General features: G+C 42.2%; 1 protein-coding gene across 3 annotated transcripts in view; it reads right to left on the bottom strand.

Moving 5' to 3' along the window:
• Nucleotides 1–5,666: 5,666 nt before the first annotated feature.
• CBFB (core-binding factor subunit beta) overlaps nucleotides 5,667–20,098 on the bottom strand; it is a 37,322-nt gene continuing 22,890 nt past the window's right edge. For 2 of the 3 annotated variants that reach the window (XM_021535227.4, XM_021535228.4), the window contains exon 6: nucleotides 5,667–7,969. In XM_021535227.4, the coding sequence (XP_021390902.1) occupies nucleotides 7,901–7,969 (69 nt within the window). In that variant the 3' untranslated portion in view covers nucleotides 5,667–7,900. The remainder of the gene's footprint in view (nucleotides 7,970–20,098) is intronic. The other variant, XM_085589678.1, reaches the window with a different exon arrangement.

The raw sequence follows: 20,098 nt of genomic DNA on the forward strand, positions 1-20,098 counted from the left end.
TGGCACCCTCTGCGGGGCTGCCCCCCTGCCCAGCGCTGCTGCCTTTTCCTGCCGGGCACACCGAGCCCCCAGCCTGCCCTGAGCCTGCTCCGGAGCCTTCCTGGGCTGCGGTTCACCTGCTCCGGGGCAGCATCCTCCTCCCTGCTGCGTGTGCTGCACTGGCGGCTGTGCAGCACATCCACAATAAAGATTTTGGAGGTGATTCTGTGCCTGGCCAGCGGTAGGGAGGTGATGTGTGCCTGGCATGGGCTATGGGGAACATGGCAAGGCTCCGGATTGTCCTCAGCCGGGACCACGGGGATCACCAGCATCACTTCTCTCATCCCAGATTTGGGCTTCTGGCAGCTGCAAAAGCTCTCCTGAATTTTTGCATCGTGCTTGGTGTCTGGAGACGGGCAGAAACGGGAGGGTCCCAGCGCTCACTCGAGGGTGCTGATGAGATAAGGTACATTAAACACTGGCCAGGCAGAGGCACAGCCCCTGCCCCACCACACATGGCTTTTCCCAGGGCTGGGGCGAGGGCAGGCTGAAGAGGGCCGGATGGATGGAGCATTCCCGAGAAGGAAAGGGAGCTGCAGTACAAGCCGGCCACGGCAGGGGCTGTTCGCCACAAGCGGCTCCCCTGCATCGCCCCAGGGCAGCGCGATTTACGCGCATTTCACAGAAATCCAGATACATTTCAAAAGCTCTGATTGGCGCAGGGCTAGATCTAAACTGGCTTCATTAGAAACAGATGCGCTGGTTTCTCTTTCTGCCAGGCGTGGGCAGGGTGCGAAGCCCAGCTCGCCGCGGCGCCGGGCGGGGAGCCGGGCTGCGGCACCGGGGATGTCACCCGCTCCTTCCCGGGCTCAGCGCGGAGCCAGCGGCGGCTGCAGCTGCCGAGGGACATCTGTCCTTCCAGGAGCCACTGGCCACTGCATCCTGCCTTCGGCTGCCGCCCAGCCGGGCGATTGGGGTTTTAATCATGCGCTGAAAACTGGTGGGAAAATTTACCCAGGGGAAAAGCACAGGGATTTTGTTTAAAAAAAAAAAAAAGAAAATTAAAACACAGGTTTTATGGGGAAAAAAAACCAAAACAAAACAAGATAAAAGATGGATTTGGGGATTCTACAGAATTCCCAAACCCCCTATTGCAAGGGTTTATGGATTCAGGAGTGCTGCACATGTGGCAGGGCTTTCACCTGGGCTCAGTTTCACCTTTGGATATATTTCCAAAAGGGATGTTTGAATGTCGCAGCTGCTGATGAGGAAGAGTTATTGGGGTATGGGATATGGTATGAGAAAGGGGGGGGGCGGGGGGGGGGTCAGCCCCCTACACCAGCCTGCTCCAGCCCTGGTGCTAGGGGTTTCATCATTGGAAGGAGCTGAGTCAGAGCTGCAGGGGCCCTCTCAGAGCCCCCGAGGATCTCTGCCCATTTTGTCACTGACTTCTGGTGAAGGAGCAGTAAGGGTGTGACTTGGATCTTACTCACGGGCTGTGGTGGATAGAACCAACAACAGAGATGCTCTCTGAGCCTCCTCCCAGTGCAGTGCCCCGTGGTCCCGCTGGCACATCCTGCCCCCGAGGCAGAGGTCTGGATGTGGAGGGGGTTTGAAGGAGCTGGTGATGAAGCACCTTGTTGGGGTTGGTGGTTTCATAAAGTCACGCGGCCGACGGGACCACCAGCACCAGGTCCCGGCACTCATACACCAGATGTGCTCTGCAGAGCAGAACTGAAAGCAGAACCAAAAAGAGGATCTGTCCTCTCATCTGTGTGGGAGCATCCGCCAAGCAGCCGGGTCGGGGCTGCCGCTGCCAAGGAAGTGTTTGGGGGCTCCTGAGCAGCAGCTCTGACCGGAGCAGAAGGCAATCACCGGCAGCTCAGGGACAGACTGTGCGTGCAGCTCTGCCTGTCCCTCCCTTCCCTCCTCGCCCTGGCCCCCAGACCTCAAACACAGCCAGAACACATGACCTGGAATGTTCCCTGTCCATCACAGCAGAGTGGACTAAATGCTCTGTAAGATTTCTTACATCCCTGAGCATTGCACGATTCTGTGACCTGGAGCTGGATCACAGCTGGCTCTCATGCAGGTCTGAGCATCTCCAGCTATCCTCATCCTCCTGGGCCACAGCAGCTGTGGGCACAGGCTCCTGGCTCCATGGACAGGCTACCCAGCTGTCTGCAGGCTGGTGGCAACCCTCTGCTTGGCTGGGGCAACTGGGGAAGGCCAGTGAGGAGCTGGCTGGTGCTGGCAGGGGTTGCAGTATCTCACCTCTTGAGCAGGTGTCTCACTGCAGTGCTGCCCCGTGCAGGGGCCATAGGGGAGCAGGGGCTGGAGTGAAGGACAGGCTGTTCTTAGTGGGGTAGGAGGGAACCTGGTGCTTCCTCTGGGTAGGTGACACATAATTCTGGGAAGTGAGATACTCAGCAGCCTTCCTGGCCCCGAGATGATGGCAAATCTGGTGTTTCTGGGTAGAGCTGCCTCTTTATTAAGAATTGCCTTCTGGTAAGACTTGTGCCCCCACAGCTTTGTTTGCAGTCCAGCAGCAAACCCACATTCCCTCCACCAACCTCTCTGCTCTCCTCCAAGTTTAGAGCTCCTGGGGTTTCATCAGGATGTCAACTGCCCCTGTGCACCACTGCTGTGAGGGGCCAAAGCCCTGAAATTCTTCCAAAATCCTGCAATGGCAGCAGAACCACCCCAGTCATCTGCTTCAGTGACAGTCACATGGGAAATGATCAGGGACAAGTGCATCCTACAGACAAAAAGCTTTGGTTCCCCTGCACAGCTTGTTTCTCTATGCCTAGGCATTGCTGGATTTTTGTAAGGTATGAATAACAAAAGCTGAAAGGGTTGGACATGCAGGTGGGAAAAGGCTCAGAAGGACATACTCTCCCAGCAAGCCTGGATAGCAGCTGGAAAAGCCAGGAGCTTTCAGGTGTAAATTTAGTTCCATCTCTGGAAGGTCTTTCTCTTTTCAAGTTAAACCCATGATCTGCTCCAGGGAAGAAAGAAGACTGGAAAAGGAGAGAGGGGGCAAAGCCACCAGTTCCCATGAAAAGCAGAGAATCACAGCCTGTACAAAAAGAGAAAGTGGAGCCCCAGGAAATCCCATGTCCTCCAAGGCCCCATCATCAAGTCGACAGGGTAGGAAACAGTTACGTATCAGAAGAGTTGTGGGAAGCAACAAAGACTTGGCAGAAGTCTCACCAGCTGTGATAAATTATGGACCAGGCCCAGTAAGAGGCACAAAACTGAGCAAGAATTCTGGTTTCCCACTCCTTTCCCCAGCCATCCTCTGTGCCAGGTGACAGCACCAGAGAGGCAGTGCTCTGCTCTTCTGTGCTACTTTTCCCCACCTCTCACTCCTGAGCTTTAAGAAATGAGCCCAAGGCAATTCTGAAAATTCACTTATCTCAACCTGTAATTGAGAAACCTATTTAATAGTTACTTAAACCCTGAGCAGCTCTGAGTTGCAGCAGTTGATGAATATGCATGGACTGGGATTTACATTTGGTGGCAGTGTGAAGACAGGATGTCAGGCAAATGAGCTATGAGAAATGTTGCCCATGCAAATGTTCACTCTGCTCTAACTTCTCACTGCAATTCTCATCCTTGAAGCCATTTCTGTCATTCTCTTATTTGCATTGGAAATGTAGTAACAAAATAATGCAACCTCACAGAAATTGGTCCTAGTTCTGCGCAGACAGGATGGATTCTTTAATACATCTATGACAGAGTGGAGTCCTGAACTTACAGCAAACAAAAAAATATGTAGAAGTCCTGTCAAGATCATCCCAGGCTGTGCAGTTCTGGATTTCTCTGAAACCACATCTTCATCTAACTTCCCAGCCCTTACCTGAACAAGGCTCATTATTAGACAAACCATCACAGATCTGCAGGAACAGAAAAGCTGCTGTTTTCATTCACAGTTCATTTTCTCAGATTTCTGCTTTCAGAAAGGGGAGCCATGAGCCCAGGACAGCTGCTGTTTCCCTCAAGAGAAACTAGAAACCTGCTTATCCACATTTTGAGGACTTCAGTAAAGGGACTAAACATTGAAAACCCCACCTGCAATGCTGCCTCCAGCCCTGGGGTCCTTGACAAAAGGACAGGGACCTGCTGGAGCAAGCCCAGAGGAGCCCACAAAGAAGCTCTGAGGGCTGAAGCACCTCTCTGTAGACAGGAGCTCAGCCTGGAGACAGCTCCAGAGAAACCTTAGAGCCCTCCCAGTAAGCAAAGAAGCTGCAGAGAAACTTTTGACAAGGGGAAATGCCTTCAAACTAACAGATGAGAGGCTTAAATTAGGTATCAGAAAGAAATTCTTCCCTGTGAGGGTGGTGAGACCCTGGCTCAGGTTGCCCAGAGCAGCTGTAGATGCCCCATCCCTGGAAGTGTTCAAGGCCAAATTGAATGGGGTTTTTGAGCAAGGTGGTCTAGTGGGAGGCTGGAACTAGATGAGCTCCCCTCCAATCCTCCAGAGCAGGAGGTTAAAAAATCCAGCTGGAAGTGACCATACCTCACCTGCTGTCTTTAGGCTCCAGATGCTGACATCCTTCTCAATTCCAGTAAGTTCCAGCATTTCCAGTGGTCTTTCACTCCAAGATCAAGGACAGCCATCTCTAAACCATGCTAGTTAAGGCATGGTTAAAATTCTTTTCTGCTGTATGTACCTCCTGCAGGGAGATTTTCAGATTCCCTTTGCTAAATCCCTGAATTTACTTCACACTTGAGAAGTAAATTCCATCTAGGAAGAGCCAGAGGACAAAGTGTCTCTGTCCTTCACCCTCAGCCAAGAAAATGCTGTACAAGTACTGGACTCATCCACTTGTGATGTACCTTGGGCAGAAAAGTGAACCCAATGGCCTTATGAACAGCTGTTTCCAGATGCCTTTAAAACACTGCCTGGACAGCAGAGCTGGCAGACACCACATGCCCTCAGCAAGAGAAGCAGAGCAACATGGCTTGTCATTTGTCTCTTTCAAAAGCTACCTCCCTTTCACACTGACGAACATCTCCAGGAAAGCCACAGGTCACAGCAGTGCTGTTTTTCTTTGCTGCTCTCTGCTCTGTTCACAGCCAGGTGCTAAAAGCCTAAAATAAGGTCACTTGTTATCCTTTGCATGTAGATATTGCATGTAAATATTCCTAAAGCATTGTAAGGAACAAGCAATCCTCTACCTCATTTCAGGACTTCAGCACTGTCAGTCAGTGTTAGCTAACTTAAGTTGTATCACCTAAAATTTTAGCAGCTCCAGAAGGTTTCCAGGTGTAGCATACAACACTGATATTTTTACATTTCCTGAACTAACAGATGTAATTCCCCTGGCTCCCCCCTCACCCAAAGCAGCACAATTACCAAGGTTTGGTGGCTGCTCTCACAATGTGCCCACATACAGCCCCTTGCCTGGGGCCCCTGGAGCAGATTCATGCTTTCAGAGTAAGCAGGGCGTATCAGTTTTAAGAAACAAGAGCTTTAGGGCAGCAAAATCCACATTTCCCCCAGTGCAGACCCTTCTGTTAAAGGCTGCTCCCAGAGAGCAGCTGAACACGGAGGAGAGGGGTCAGTTAGATAATGACCACTGGATGTCACCACTGCTTTAGCCACGGACATCAAGGCAGCCTTGCACCTAAACATAAAACGCCAGCAGGGACTACCAGGGAGTCAAATAAACTTACAGCACCTTTTTTCACTACACAGAAGTTTATTATGAAAGTTAAACATACAACACAAAAGTAGCAAAAGCAATCCTGTAGCTTAAGGCAACTCTTACAGGAGATGAATTCAAGAAAGATGATGCAACTTCAGTTTAAATAGAAATTATGAAAAATATCAAATTGCATCAATAACTTAAAATGCACTTTAAAAAGTCTGCGCTAACCAGCAGAGGGTAAGGGCTGTGATCTTAATGCCAGCATTAAGATATGGAAAGCAGCAGAATGCTAAATGATGATAGGGAAAGTTCAGTATTTACATAGAGATAGCAACGTTAATATCTGATAGCATCATTTCCTGTGTACTTATGGTTTAAAACCACTGTCTGAAACGTTAGGAAAACCTTTTAAAATAAATCTTCAGACTATTCCATCAAAAATACACAGATGGCAGAGAAGATCCAAGGCTAGGGATGCGTGCGGATGCATGCGTGTGTCCCTTAAATAACTCTTTGCAGAAACACTTTAGAAAAATTATTTCTTTGGGGGAAGAAGAGCAAGAAGAATATGTGGCCACAGAGTGAAAAAAGATTATCTTTCAGGTGAATCACATTTAAATTGAAGTATCAAAATATTTCTATTTGATGACATTCTCACAGTTTACAGTTAATGACATTTTTAAGTGAATGTTAAATATTCATATTATTAACATACAAAGATTCTCCTTCACATTGACATCTGCTTACATTTTTGCAAGACCTCTTTTGCATCAATTGTTTTGCCATTAATGAGGAATGTACAATTGTTTTAATTATAGAATTTAATTAAGATTTAACTGTTCTAACCATATAGAGTTTCTACCCTTAAAATAATTCTTAAAATACTGGATTCAGATCCCTTATTTTAAAAAGGTATTTAAGTGACATTTTTATCAGTCAGGCTGTACAGGAAGCCGCATTTTAACAAAGCCAAATGACATCACATTTCTAATACATTTTCTTCAAATATTGGATACAATGAAATCTTTGGAGCAAGTCCATTCACCACCAGCCCAAATGAAACAAGATTAATTCATACATTAATTAATCCCAAATCTTACCCTGTTAGAAAATGCAATATATACTGCAACAGTCTTAATTTGCATAAGATTTAATAGAAAGGGCCTATGTGCAGTATGAGACTCCTGCACACAAGCTCATCTCAGCTTTTCACCATTCAGCACAACTTTACAAAAAGCCTAAGATATAAAATATACTTAAAGCAGTTATCTTAAACATGATTTAATATATATCACCTTGGCAGCTGATCATGTTTGTTCCCAGTTTAAATGCTGTTGAATCTGATTGTGGAGTTGCAGTATCCCTTTGAAGAACTAGTTAAAAAAATCCCTGAATAAAACAGAAGCCAGCCTGCGACTTCCTCCGAGTTTCAGTAAAGCACTATATACAGGGTATAACAGCCACTCAAACTCACTTGGAACAGAATAAAATCTAAGACAGATAATGGGGCAGAATGCATTCATGCATGAGAATATACACTTTAAGATTTTTATAATTTTAAAAGTTGAACCAATGAATTGTTAGCAGTTAAACGAATACTGCAACTGTAACTATGGGTTTACAAACCCACAAAGTTTGAAAACTGATTCCAACAGCTCTGATTCACTGGGTTTAGCTTGGAAATAATGCAAAATAATGTCAGCAGTTTTAATAAGGTCTTGCAAACTTAGAAAAAAGAAAACTGAAAGAAAGATAAGAATGCATTATCTAAAACAAAGCAGGAACATAAGGACAATCAGAATTCCAAAAGCCCATATTAAAAAATTAAGCTTGGAATGCTTTGGCTTCCAGCAGTTAAAAAAACAAACAACAAAAAAAAAACACAACCAAAAACAAAACCAAAAGTTGTTCTAAATCTGTAATATCTTGACCTATTTTTAAGTGACAATTTTTATTACAGTTGAGAAAAATGGTTTTATAGCTGCATAAGTTTCCATTTCACTAAAATAGTGCCAACAAAAATAAGTTTGCATAGAAAAACAAAATTTCGAATTGCCACTGGCTACATGCTTAAAATGGGAAATGCAGGTATTGTAACATAAACATAGTGCAAACCATGGCAGTTCATGGTGACGTCGACTGCCGCAGGTCAGGAAACAGACCATAATATACCCAGTTATCACAGTTTCTGGTCTTTTATTCAATCCTTTGCCAAGTAGAAGCAATGCATGTGTGCAGACCCGTGGGATGCCTGCTGCCGCCGATTAACGTAGTTTGAGATCATCACCACTGCCCAGGTTAGATCCAGGACTAGGGTCTTGCTGTCTTCTTGCCTGCACAAACAAACACACACGGACATCAGCCACCAGGAAATGATCAGTCATCTTACTCAGCACATTAACACAACTAACACCACAAGCAACATCAGGCAGAAACTTTACAATTCAAGCAGTGAGCAAAGCAGTACCTTTTAACATCCAAATCATTTCCCCCCCAGTTCAGTTTGCCCCCCGAGCAGCCGGGTGCTCAGAGGAGCTGCCCTGCCCTGTCCCCGAGGGGCTCAGAGCCTGCTGTGCCTCCCCACCCAGCAGGGGCTGTGTGCTGGTGTCACACACACTGCCAGGCTTCAAACATCGCTTTAGCGATCAGCAAGAGACTCCCACAAGAGTTAGGTAACAATTTTGTGTCTCTTCTTCCAAACATAATTTTCTTTCCTGTGAAATTGCCTTCTCTTAACGTTTTCTGTCAGTTTTAGGGAGAAAAGCTACAATATGAGATAGAACACATCACATCATTTCCAGATAATTTTATGAGGGAAACATTTACTTTAGCTTCTTCTAGAATCAAGAGACTTATAGTAACACATGAGTACAATTTAATCTATAGATGGACACACATTTTAACACCTCATAAAAGCTGGGGTTTTACTGCTTTCTTCTTCGGTGTACCTGCAAAGTTAACAAACTGAGAAAACTTTGTGACATGACTGCACCCCTGTATTAAAATAAAAGTAAGGTAAGTTCTCCTTTAAATAAATTATTCTGTTAAACCGTTGAGTTAATGACATTGTAAAGAGGTAATTAAGCATGGTCAGTAACAGTAAAAGACATGGCTACTTTCTCTACCTGTACACAGGTACAGCACACACAAATGCTGCATGTAAATACTTTAAAACATTGATTTTTCTTAAAATTTTAAAGCCATACTTCAACTCTGGGAATATATAACACATGCTAGCTGTTTTTTAAGACATTTTAGTACCATTTAAGGCTTACAGAGTGAATAGCTGGCACCATGGCCTGTAACTGCCACATGACCCAAAGAGTCTCAGGCCACATTCTCAGCTGGTGGAAGGTGTCACTACATAGGCTTTATTCCAAGTGCCTCCATCCGCTACAATAACCTGCTTTAAAAATTCAGGGCTTTAAAAAAATGCAAACCAGTGGCAACCTCCCTGTTCTGAAAGACTTTTCCTATGTTCCTGAAAGACTGCAGAACAGCCTTAACACAGGCATTGTGCTGTTGAAATACCCTTCAAGCAATTACTGTGTTGGCACCATCACTCTGAAAACACAAGTACTTCACCAGAGCTGTGACTAACAGGGGCAAAGTGCTGCTCTAGGGTGTTCCCTGGGCTCTTCTGAGCCCCATTTACTGGCAGAGAGGAAGCCTCCCCACAGCACAGCAGCTGCCCCAGCTCACGGTGTGCTGCTGCACCCCCATTCCAAAGGGGGAGATGCTCACTCCAGACCCTCTGGCATGCACTGCTGACACCACTTTTTCCAACTTAGACTCTTCTTTCTTTGTTCACTTCTTCCTCCCTTATCTACTATTTTTCTTGTCTGCCTAATTGTATGCTCCCAGTGCACTAGGTTAGCTGCACCCAGAGAACTGCTGTGTCCTTCTATTTAAAAGCCAATTTAAATTTTCCTTTCATGTACAACGGTACCTTTCTGATGCACACGGAGTTCATTCAATAAATCCCTCTAGTAATCAGCATGTTTCCAGAGCAGACAATCCCCCTCCTGCACTCTCCTTAGTAGTCATGCTGCCACTATTACTTTGGAAACACCTCCACTAACTTAAATATCACTATTGCTACCAACTACATTTATGTAGTCAGTTGCACTTTAGATAATTAGGAGTGAGCCAGTCTTTTTGCTCTGTTCTATCTGCACTAGTTGTACTCTGAAGGAACAATCTGCTTCTGAAGGAACAATCTGCTTCTCCTGCTTGCAGAAGAAATCTGAAGGTGACAACCAACACCACTGCTGGTGCACAAACCCACAGATTTCTCAGTAATCTTTCTGAGGAATCACATTAAAGCAAACTGCTCTAATCACCCCACAGCACTGATCATTGTAAGCATTTAAGGGCGTATTCCTTCAAGCCCTGAAACAACTTCTGCACTCTGTCCTCTTTGTAGAGATACAAAGTATTACAAGATGTCATTTAATTAAGCTTTTTACATTATTTCCAAAAACCAAATCATTCCGCTTTGACTATCAAAATCACTGAGGGAAACCCCACACTTCCTTTTTCCTTCAACAGAAAAGTAAGCTGTGCTGTAAATATTTTTTTAATATGAAATGATTGTTCATCAAGTCTGAATAGATACTTCCAGGCTAATTTAAGAGTTGCACCAAGATTAACAAAACAGCAACAGTTCTACTTTGCATACTCTTCTATTGAACAGACTGTAACAAGATTTCTTCTAGTTTTACTGCTGCCTCTTTCTTCTAAAAGGAAACAAAGACATGCACTGTCTTTAAGAATTACCAAAATCTTACTTCTACCAATTTTGCACTCGATAAACATTTTTACACTTAACTAGAAAAGACCAGCAAGTTAATTGCTGCTATACAACTGCTCTAAAAACAACAGTGTTTCTTCTTCAGAAAACAAATCATATGCACAGCAATTTTATTGTCAAATTTCAGTGAAGGCTCCAAGATATGAGCATATGGTTGCATTTATGCTTTGCTTAAAGAGGCCTTCTCTTTCAAAGCATATGAAAGAATTTGCATGATTCATGACCTCATTGCTACTTGTGGAGCTCGCAGAAGCCACTAGCAAACAACTACCAGATTTGCCCTTTCAAGTGATACGCAAAAGGCATGACAGATGACCCTCAAATATACCAAAAACACTCATTACAATATCTTACAACAGTGTATGTGGATAAAGGTGTAATTTTGCAATTCAGTAAGTGGGGATTTACACAAGCAACTGCAACATGTTGGAATGACAGCTCTGACTCAGGCACCCTCCTTTCCTTGCGCTACTACTGTGCAAAAAGACAAGCATGTGAAGCAGGCTTGTTCAGCAGCACAGCCATTCTGCCAGGGCACAACATGCTCAGTTTACAGCAACTACAACTGTGCTCCACATGCTGAAAGAAAAATACAAAAACTAAAAGATGCTTGCTAAAGATTGAAGACAGGAAGCACACTGTGGAGCAAGAAGCACTGGGTGCTATTTTTGTCCTCTGACAATTGGCAAAATAAAACTTCCATAAGAAATGCCACGAGATCCTTAACACTCACTTGTAGGAGGAGTGTGACTATCACACGAGTACCCTACACAAGCAGGGTAGTATCTGCTAGTTCTCCTCAGTCTATTACAGGAAGCTAAAATGTCCCTTTTATAGATGTAAACCAGCAATTTCCAGACTTCTCGCCACTGGGGGTCCTATACTCCCCAGCAGATCTAATCAATCTTCTAAACTGTAATTTTTGAAATGCATACCTTTTGCTGCCACACAAAAGCACCAGTATTACTCTCAAGTGAATAATGGGCTCAGCTTCTCAAGGATTAAGGAGACTTGCTTCAATTAAGAAAGATGCATCTATCTTTGCCATTGGGAAATGGAATACACTGCTATGAGTCATGCTTAATGAGCCATGAGAAAACAGCAGTTATTCATCTTTTCTCTGTGTATTTCATTTTTTCAGTCAAACACTGATTTAAGTTTGAAGGAGCACTACTTTGTATGTTCTTCATCTGTTATTTAGTGAAAGGATAACAAATATTTGCTTGTGAGAAACTTGTAATTAGTACACAGATCCCACCAGATTTGCAATTATCCTAAAAATGAATGTGTTTTAGCCAAAATTGCCAGTGTTCTTCCAAATATCCAGAACAGAAGAGTTAACCTGATGGACACATCAGGAGTTTCAGCAGTGAATAATACTTTGCACTCAGCTTTTAGAACATGAAGCCATGCAAATCTTCTGCTGCACAGAAGGAATTGCAACTGGCCACAAGCCATTGAAAACCTCTAATCCTGGAGAGGGTGTGATGACCAATTGAAAGCATTCCAGGAACGTATTTGGCAAAAGAACATTTTAAAGCCTCCTATCAAATGCTACTCTAGACTTATTCATGCTGAACTCATAATGCTGGTACCATAGGGGTAATGACTGACAAAAAAGAGAAGAGTTACTAACAAAAGCATTTTGAGTAAACTATGCTCTCTTTAACCTCTGATGTCTGAGCTCTTCCCAAGCCTAAATACAGGCTAAGGAGAATGGACTGAAAGTCCTATCAAGAGATGCAGTAATATCTGTATATTATTATTCTTCTCAATAAACTAGATAGCTCAGAATCATTAAATCAGTAAGTTTTATAATTTACTTTTCTGAACAAGAACCACATTGGAGGCTTTACATCTGTTACTGGGGCACAAAGGAAAAACAAATGGGCAATAAGGAAGGTGGCATATAAGCAGTTCCTCCAACAGCCAAGACAGACAAAACACATCCACCTCCTCCAGCCACTCAATCCTGCCCCATGCTGCAGCCTATTGTGCTTCCAACTGTGCCAACAAAACTTAAACTGACTTTAAGAAAGCATCTCTAACGAGCCCCTTCCTGTGCATGTTCTGAGGCCTCAAACATACCTAAGGAAACCAACTCCTCTTACCACATGAGCTCATCGGGAGAAGATAATGCAGTCCCACTGTGTGGGTTACACGATAGCTCTGAGAAAGCAGAACTGAGAAAGTGGGAAGCAAATTTAGTAAGGATGGACAGGGCTGCCATGAAGATGGCCCTCCCTTTCTATGAATCATTTACAAAAAGCAGCAGGGAAAATTGGGATCTCTGAATACCACACATGAAATGACAAATACAACCATACCCACTGCATATACAACTTGGGACACTGGTGAAGAGGAGGGAAAAAAGAGGGAGCTAATTTGACAAAGGGCTGTCACAAAAGGAATAGCCAAAATAAAGTCTCTCCATGGACAACTCCACTGCAATTCTTTAATTGGATTCTGGCAGCTCTATCCTGTTGAAACAGACAGAGCAAATGCATTATGTGCCTTGGCATCTGCCATCTATAATTTACTAAATAAGTGAAAAATTAGGCTATGCTATGAAAAACAGCGAACATTTGGATTCTCTTAGGACTGCCAACCTCCTGAAAAGGGATAAAAAAAAAAAATAAAAAAATCAACCAACCAAACCTGAGAATACTTTGCAAATACTTTTTAGAAAAGTATACAACCACAGGATAAAAACCACCCAAATAAAAAAAAAAAATAAAAAAAAAACCCTATAAACAAAAACCAAACCTGAAATAACTCAGAAAAATGACCAGTCACAATCAAGCACACCTTCCCATTAGTCCTGGTATGAGGCAGACCCACAGCAAGAAAAGCAATGAACTGAAAACTCTTTGAGTTGCTGGTTATAACAGCCTCTCCCATGGAGATCTGAGCATGGTTCAAAATGCTGGCCCTGCCTCCAGTAACCTTTACTTGATAGAAGGGCAGGAGAAAGTCAGCCTTCAGAGCTGGAGTCAGCAAAGCTGGGGCCCTACAGCATAGTGAGAATGTCAACTTCTATCTAATAGAACTTCTCTGGTCACAGCCTGTTGAAGCAGCCCATGTGCTTCCCAGTTTCCAGGGGCCTTGCACAGAGAGTCTCAATCTCCACTGCTCAGAACTTCAGCCACAGCAGCACCACTGCACACTGCATCCAGGAGCCACTGGCAGACAGAGGGATGGGATCTTTACCACATAGCAGGCATAGCTGTCAGCATTAGACTTCATGGCCTGGATCCAGTTTCTGCAGTTGCTTTGTTGGCTGCCCATAACATTTATTTTGCTATCAGCTCTCCTTTTCACTGAACAACCTGGGAAGAAGTAGCCTTGATCTTTCTTAATTATGATGTCAAGCACCACTTAAATTATGCAAATAATGGAAAACAGGCTCTCAAACTTGGCAAGAGATCTGGATGTTAGACTGAAGTAACTGTAGAACTATTAATGCCATGATTTCTATACCCAATAATCTTTTTTATTCCTACTTCCATTCCGATTATCTTTCAAGCTCACTGAAAGTCAAAATAAAAAAAATTTCCTGACAAAGCCCATTGATAAGAGTTACTTAGCACTTACCTCCATCAAGACTTCATTTCAAACTACTATCTACTTCCTAGAAACAGACTGAAAACACACATGAACTGTGTTTCCTGCAGAGTCTGCTTTCCCACAGGCTATGAGAGAGCTTCAGAGCATGACCAGGCCAAGCAGCACATCTGCTTCCTGACCCCCGTGCACCCCCTCACCTGAAATCTTTACAATGGTTACATCTTTGTTTAAAAACTATTACAGAGGTAACATTTCTGCTGCCCCAAACTGGAACAAGGTCACTGGAAGCCAAGGAAGGAAAAAGCACAGCAGGAATGGGTAGCTCGGAAGAGCTTTGAGCAGAGACTGAAATATTTACTTTCATATTAAAACTTCTTTTCCAAGAGAAAAAAGCTTGAAGTGCTCCCTTTTAGAAAGTACTGTTTGAAAGCTGGTCTAAAGGTTATAAATTTATAATTAATATTGATTGCTTCCAGACAGTATTCCTCTGTTGCTCAGCCCCTTTCTAACCTTCATTGACTGAAAGAAGACGCTTATATTACAGTATTCCCTGATTTGCAAGATTGATCTCCCCCGTCCTGCAGTCAGCATTGATTCTGTGCAGCACAAATTGTTTTTCTGATCTATGCATTCTGTAGCACTTTGGCACAAGCACCAGCTATTTAAGTTCTTGTGAAGCAAACCAGTCATCATAACTGGCCTACTTGTACTGGACTGGCACTGCAGAACCTTTTGAGGCAATACATTCCCACTCAAACACCTCTTTCCAAGTTATGCTATCCATCCTCCACCTAAACAAATTATTTCTGATTGTATACAAGTCTACACTACCCATTGCATATAAAAAAAAATCAATGGCTGGATTTATTTCATAGCCAAAAACCTGTGTTAATGGTTATACTATTTTTCTATCATCAGTTTGGAGAGTACATAAAAGAAACACTAATTAAATTAATTCCAGATTAATAAGAAAGAAAACCTTTAAAATCTGAGAATCTGATGAGAAAATTTCTTTTAAAAAACCCCCGAGTCAAAATTAAAAACAAAAAGTCCCCACACACTTATTGTAATACTATACTCACTTTTGAAGCCAGTTGTATTTGAGAAAAATATAATTATTTAGAACATTTATTTACACTGGGAGTTTCATCTTAGAAAAAATTAAGAAAAGGAGAATAATTTCACTGTCTAGAGTCTTGGGAAGAACATGAAAGTCAGTCCTACTACTTTATTTTCTTTCAACTGTAAACTGTTTACATTTCTGTAACAAAATCCTTTGTTTTTTGAGAGTTCCCAACTTTAGCAAAATTAAATTAAATGTATCATGTTCATTTCAACTCGTAATTCCCAACAAACAACAAGAATATGTAAAAACCTAGGGCAGGACACAGTACTTAAAATTTAGGTAAATTTTTACTCCAGCATTTTTAAAGGGTGGGGTTGGTGGGGGGTTTTTGGTGCTTTGTATTGAGAGGGATTGCTTCTGGAAGAAACAGAAGTTCCAAAACAGGGGTTTTTTTGAGCAAAATGAAGGTTTTTAAAATGGGAATTTCATGCAGTTTCCCAAAATGGCTCTGCTTAGCCATTAATGTAATTTATATTTAGCACAAGACCACAAACAGACAGATTGCTAGACTAGACTGTTTTAGGGAGAGCAAACCACTCCGTTCTTTACTCACACTGTTGCTAAAATAAAGAGCATGGCAGCAACATAGGAAAAGAACACAAAGCAGAAAAATACGACATTTCAAAAATACTGGTTGAAGAAATTACATTTGGAAGACTAAGAACAGATCCAACCCATCCTCAAGCAAAGCCATGGGAACATCCTCAGCCAGGCTCTGGAGGAACACAGCTGGACAAACTGTGTACTCACACAGGTCACTGCAAGTCTGAAATTAGTTTGTACAAAACAAACCTCCAGAAAACACCCCCACCTGCACACAGCAACACACCAGAGGGCCTCTTCTCTTTTCCCACCCCTTGAAAATCCATTGTTTTGTGCCATCTGCTCCAGCAAAGAGCTGTCAGGAGGCACCTGCTTGTAGCTTTTCTGCACTGAACACAGGCTATAACCTCCAATAAATTCTAATTTCGCCAACTAGGGCCAGTTTAAATCTTTCCAAGCCATTCTGTACAGGGTAACACATTTTTGCATCATGCCACTATGCTAGAAGACTGAAAAACAAGCAAAAATTCTTCCTGGAAATTCACGTCTAGACAGCAACTTCACAGTAATTTCTGCAGAACACTTCTTATCCTGACACTAACTCTGGTCGTTCATACTGAAACCACAGCAGAGACATTCAGACTGATTCTCTCAACCACGCCACAAGGAGATAAAGACAGTGAAAATTAAACATCTGCCTCACCAACATCCCTTCAGTCTCCTCGTTCTTCTAGTTTGGCAAAGTTCAAATACTTCAAGTTCATACACCTCATTTTATTTAAACAATCTTTAAATGGGGATGAAGTCTTTCTTAATGTGTATTATTAAACATTCCCTGTCTCAGCATTCCAACATTTTTGTAGAAGTAAAAGCCATTGGGATACCTTATTAATTTTGAAGGCACTAAGAACTCTCACTGACTTCAAAAGCATCTTTGAAACAAAAGAATCCTGGACAGCGAGGCTGGATTTGCAGTATCTGATGTAACTGAGCTACACAAGTTTTTATATAAACTCCAAAGCATCTTGCATTCAAAACAAGCTATGTTAAAAATGTAAGAGAATGCAGTTCAACTCAGAGGTGCTTAAAAACTTCAATGAAAATTCCTAAATCCACTCCCACCCTATTTACATCAGAGTGCTGTAATTGCACAAAAACATGATCACCTTTGAAAATTCAAGCCCAACACACCTCAGATGCCCTCAGATGCAAAGAATATGTTCATTAAAATAAAAATCTGGTGTGCTACACTAGAATTGAAGGGATTCTATATGATGAAAAGACAGCAAACAAACCTCACAATACCCTGAAGGGGTTTTTAACCTCTTTTTTTTTTTAGGGGAATTTTTTTCTAACTGGTTGGGAGTTTTTTAGGATACTTAAAAATAAAAATTGGCAAAGCAATAATTTCTAAATTGATAATGCTCTTGCAATTTTTTTCCCCTTGCAAAGTGTCACCATTCTAAAATCTAACTACCACATACAAAACACTTTAATATTGTTTTCAATGAGTTATCACTGACCACTCCTATGTGGGGAGTTTGAAGCCTACAGACTTTATGTTAAGTCTACAGAAAGACTTAGAATAGGGAATAGTTTTTACCCAGAAAGCTGTATAAATAAAGAATTTAATCTGATCATTTTCATATGCTGCCAGGCTTTGGATGGATAAATATTTCCAAAGAGCTGGCGCCTCTGTTTTGGGTAGGAGTGGGTGGAGTATTGCAGGATTCCCCTTCCTCCCCCACTGAAGCAGAATCTGGTCTCTATTAAAGGCATTTCAACTGTAATTCTACTGTCAGAAATATCCTGATTTTCTACAGTGTTGCAATTCTTAAAACCATCATTAACACTGATGAGATCCTGTTCCACATCTGCCAATTCTGAGCTTTACTGTCCATGCCAAGCATGGCAGAAAAGAAAAATCTAAAACTTTCATACAGATGAAAGCTATATAGAAATCATATTAAAACAATCACAAGGAAAGTATCTTCACTTGTGTGTAGCATAACATACATAAAAATTCACTCAGCACACTTAGAATTGGCCTTTCCCATATAAAAGCCTTCAAGTACCATCTCTGTAGTGAAAGCAAAGATACTGTTGGTTCCATTGAAATCACAGAAGCAGAACATAAGGCAGTCTGGATTAAGGTTTCTGCAGCTGTCAGCAATGCAATCATCAGAAGGGTGCCACTGACAAACTATTTCCAAGCTGACTGAGCATGTCAGCAGTGGAAAATTCAATACAGGCCACAAATACAACAAATACAGGAATGTACTTTCATGCATCATTTTCTATTGAGAATTCAGTACAAGGATCATGAACAGCAAGTGCTTACTGATTAAAGTTCATTTGATTCTGTCCAAATGCTGCATTAGACTGAAAAGAAGGGTAGCAATGAATGATTTGGAAACCTGATTCCTCTTTAGGAATGCATTGTAAGTCTATTTCTGCTCACTCACATCTCATCCCAAAAGATCCTGATTTTTTTGCAGTCAAGAGTAAACAAGCTTGTCTGTAAACATTCCAGATCTACATTCAGGACATCTTATCCCAAACACAGGAATGAAAACTGAAATGTAAAAACCAATTATAGACCTACGAGTACTGGAGGACAAAAATCTGTTGCTTAGACATATTGAAGAGGCAGAGTAAAATAAATAGGAAAGTATATAAAATAATGTATTACAATTCTTAAAGATTTGTATTTAACAACACAAATTTAAAACAACCTTTGATAATACTTTTCATTTTGCTTAAACATATTTCAAATCACTAATTTTTTCTTTTCTTCCTTTCTGTAGGTGATCTACACCAGTGCTTTAGAGCTGGGACAACAACTATTGCAGTTTCCAAGAAAATGGGTACTAACAGCTAATAAGGACATCAATTAATAGCAACTGCCTTCTGCCTTATTAAAAGCAAGAGTGTTTTCAGAAGTTATTGAATCAAGCTCCTGCAGACAGACAAGAATGCTGCTTTTTGTGTCTCAGTGTCACGAGTTTTGGTGTCTGTCACAAAGCTTCAGATGCTCAATATTACCTCAATCTCACTGTTAATTGAAATAGTGTTTTTGCACAGCCTAGATACAAGTAAGTGTTTTCCACACTTGAAGGAAAATTAACTGTCTCAGAACTCCAGAAGTTATTTTGGGAAGCCTCATTATTTTTTAACCTTCAGCATGCACATGGCTTCTCTGTAGTAAGAGGAGTGGGGATGAAGAGCATAGTGCAAAGAGAATATATCAAGAGAAGTTTAAAGTACATTGAGGTTAAAGACGTAAGATTGCACCTGAAGCTCCTACTTTGTTAACAGTAAAGCAGGCTGGCACAGGTCTTCATGAACAGATTAAAGCTAATTCTACCTGCCTTCTGAAGTGAACTTACAAGCAGGTTGTAGCTATGCTGTGACAGAATTCAGGCAATCCAGCTGCTGCTCCAAAAATCCAGCGGCAGCAGGGCCTCCAAGGCAAGGACTGTACCTTTGTTACAGCCAACATCTGCCCTGGCTGCAGCAGTGTTTGCAAGGAGACACACTCCAGCCACTTCAAAGAGAGATATTATCCTCTGTGCCTATCTGTTCCCTCTCAGTCTCTTGCTCAGTGCCTCCCAGTTGTAGCTGGAAGGGAAGAAAGTCTGTCTGATCATCCCAATTACCCAAAAGAATGCCAAAGAAAAGTAACTTAGCAATAACAATAATCAAATTTTCTAAAAACCATAGGACCAGCAGATTGATCATATTTGATTACAGTTAAGTCAGGCTGTACTGATGAAGCAGGAAGTAAGAAACAGCATTAGTAAGGGAAAGAAATTCAAAGCCTTTCTGTGTTCTCCCTATTCTCTCCTGACCTGCAGCCTGCAATAACTTGCCAACTCCCCTTATGTATTATTACTTGTCCTCTTACAGCTCTTGCCTTTCTGACATCTCAGAGCAGCTGGTTTCCATTCCCTTTCCTGGCTCTTCTTTTACCAATCTCAGTAATTTCTGCTTTCATCAAGAAAGAACAAGATTCAAGACTGTGGGGCCCTGAAGAAGCAAAGAACAAAACAGGGAAACTAAGCCAGTGAAAAAAAAAAAAGGAATGAGACTTCCCACCAGTAAGAAAAAGGTAAAAAGACTATAAAACTAGCCTGTACAAGAAAGCAGACTGTGGCATCTGATTAAATTGTCTGGTAATTTTTCCCAAAACACAGGATAACAAGCTCCAAAATTCTGCCCCTGAAGCTCCCAAAGCCTCTTCTGTGCTCATGAGAAATGCACAAGGCAAAAGATCCCACTGTCAGCTATTAAAGTATCATTTCAGAGAGAAATGGCAACTCTTGAATAAATGTCTTTACAGCTTAAGTACTCACAAAAAAGACCATCTACAGAAAGGAAAAAAGTAAACTATCAGATAATTCTTATCAAAAC

This window comes from Lonchura striata, chromosome 11, assembly GCF_050655825.1.
Source record: "Lonchura striata isolate lonStrDom1 chromosome 11, ASM5065582v1, whole genome shotgun sequence".
Taxonomy (NCBI): Eukaryota; Metazoa; Chordata; class Aves; order Passeriformes; family Estrildidae; genus Lonchura; species Lonchura striata.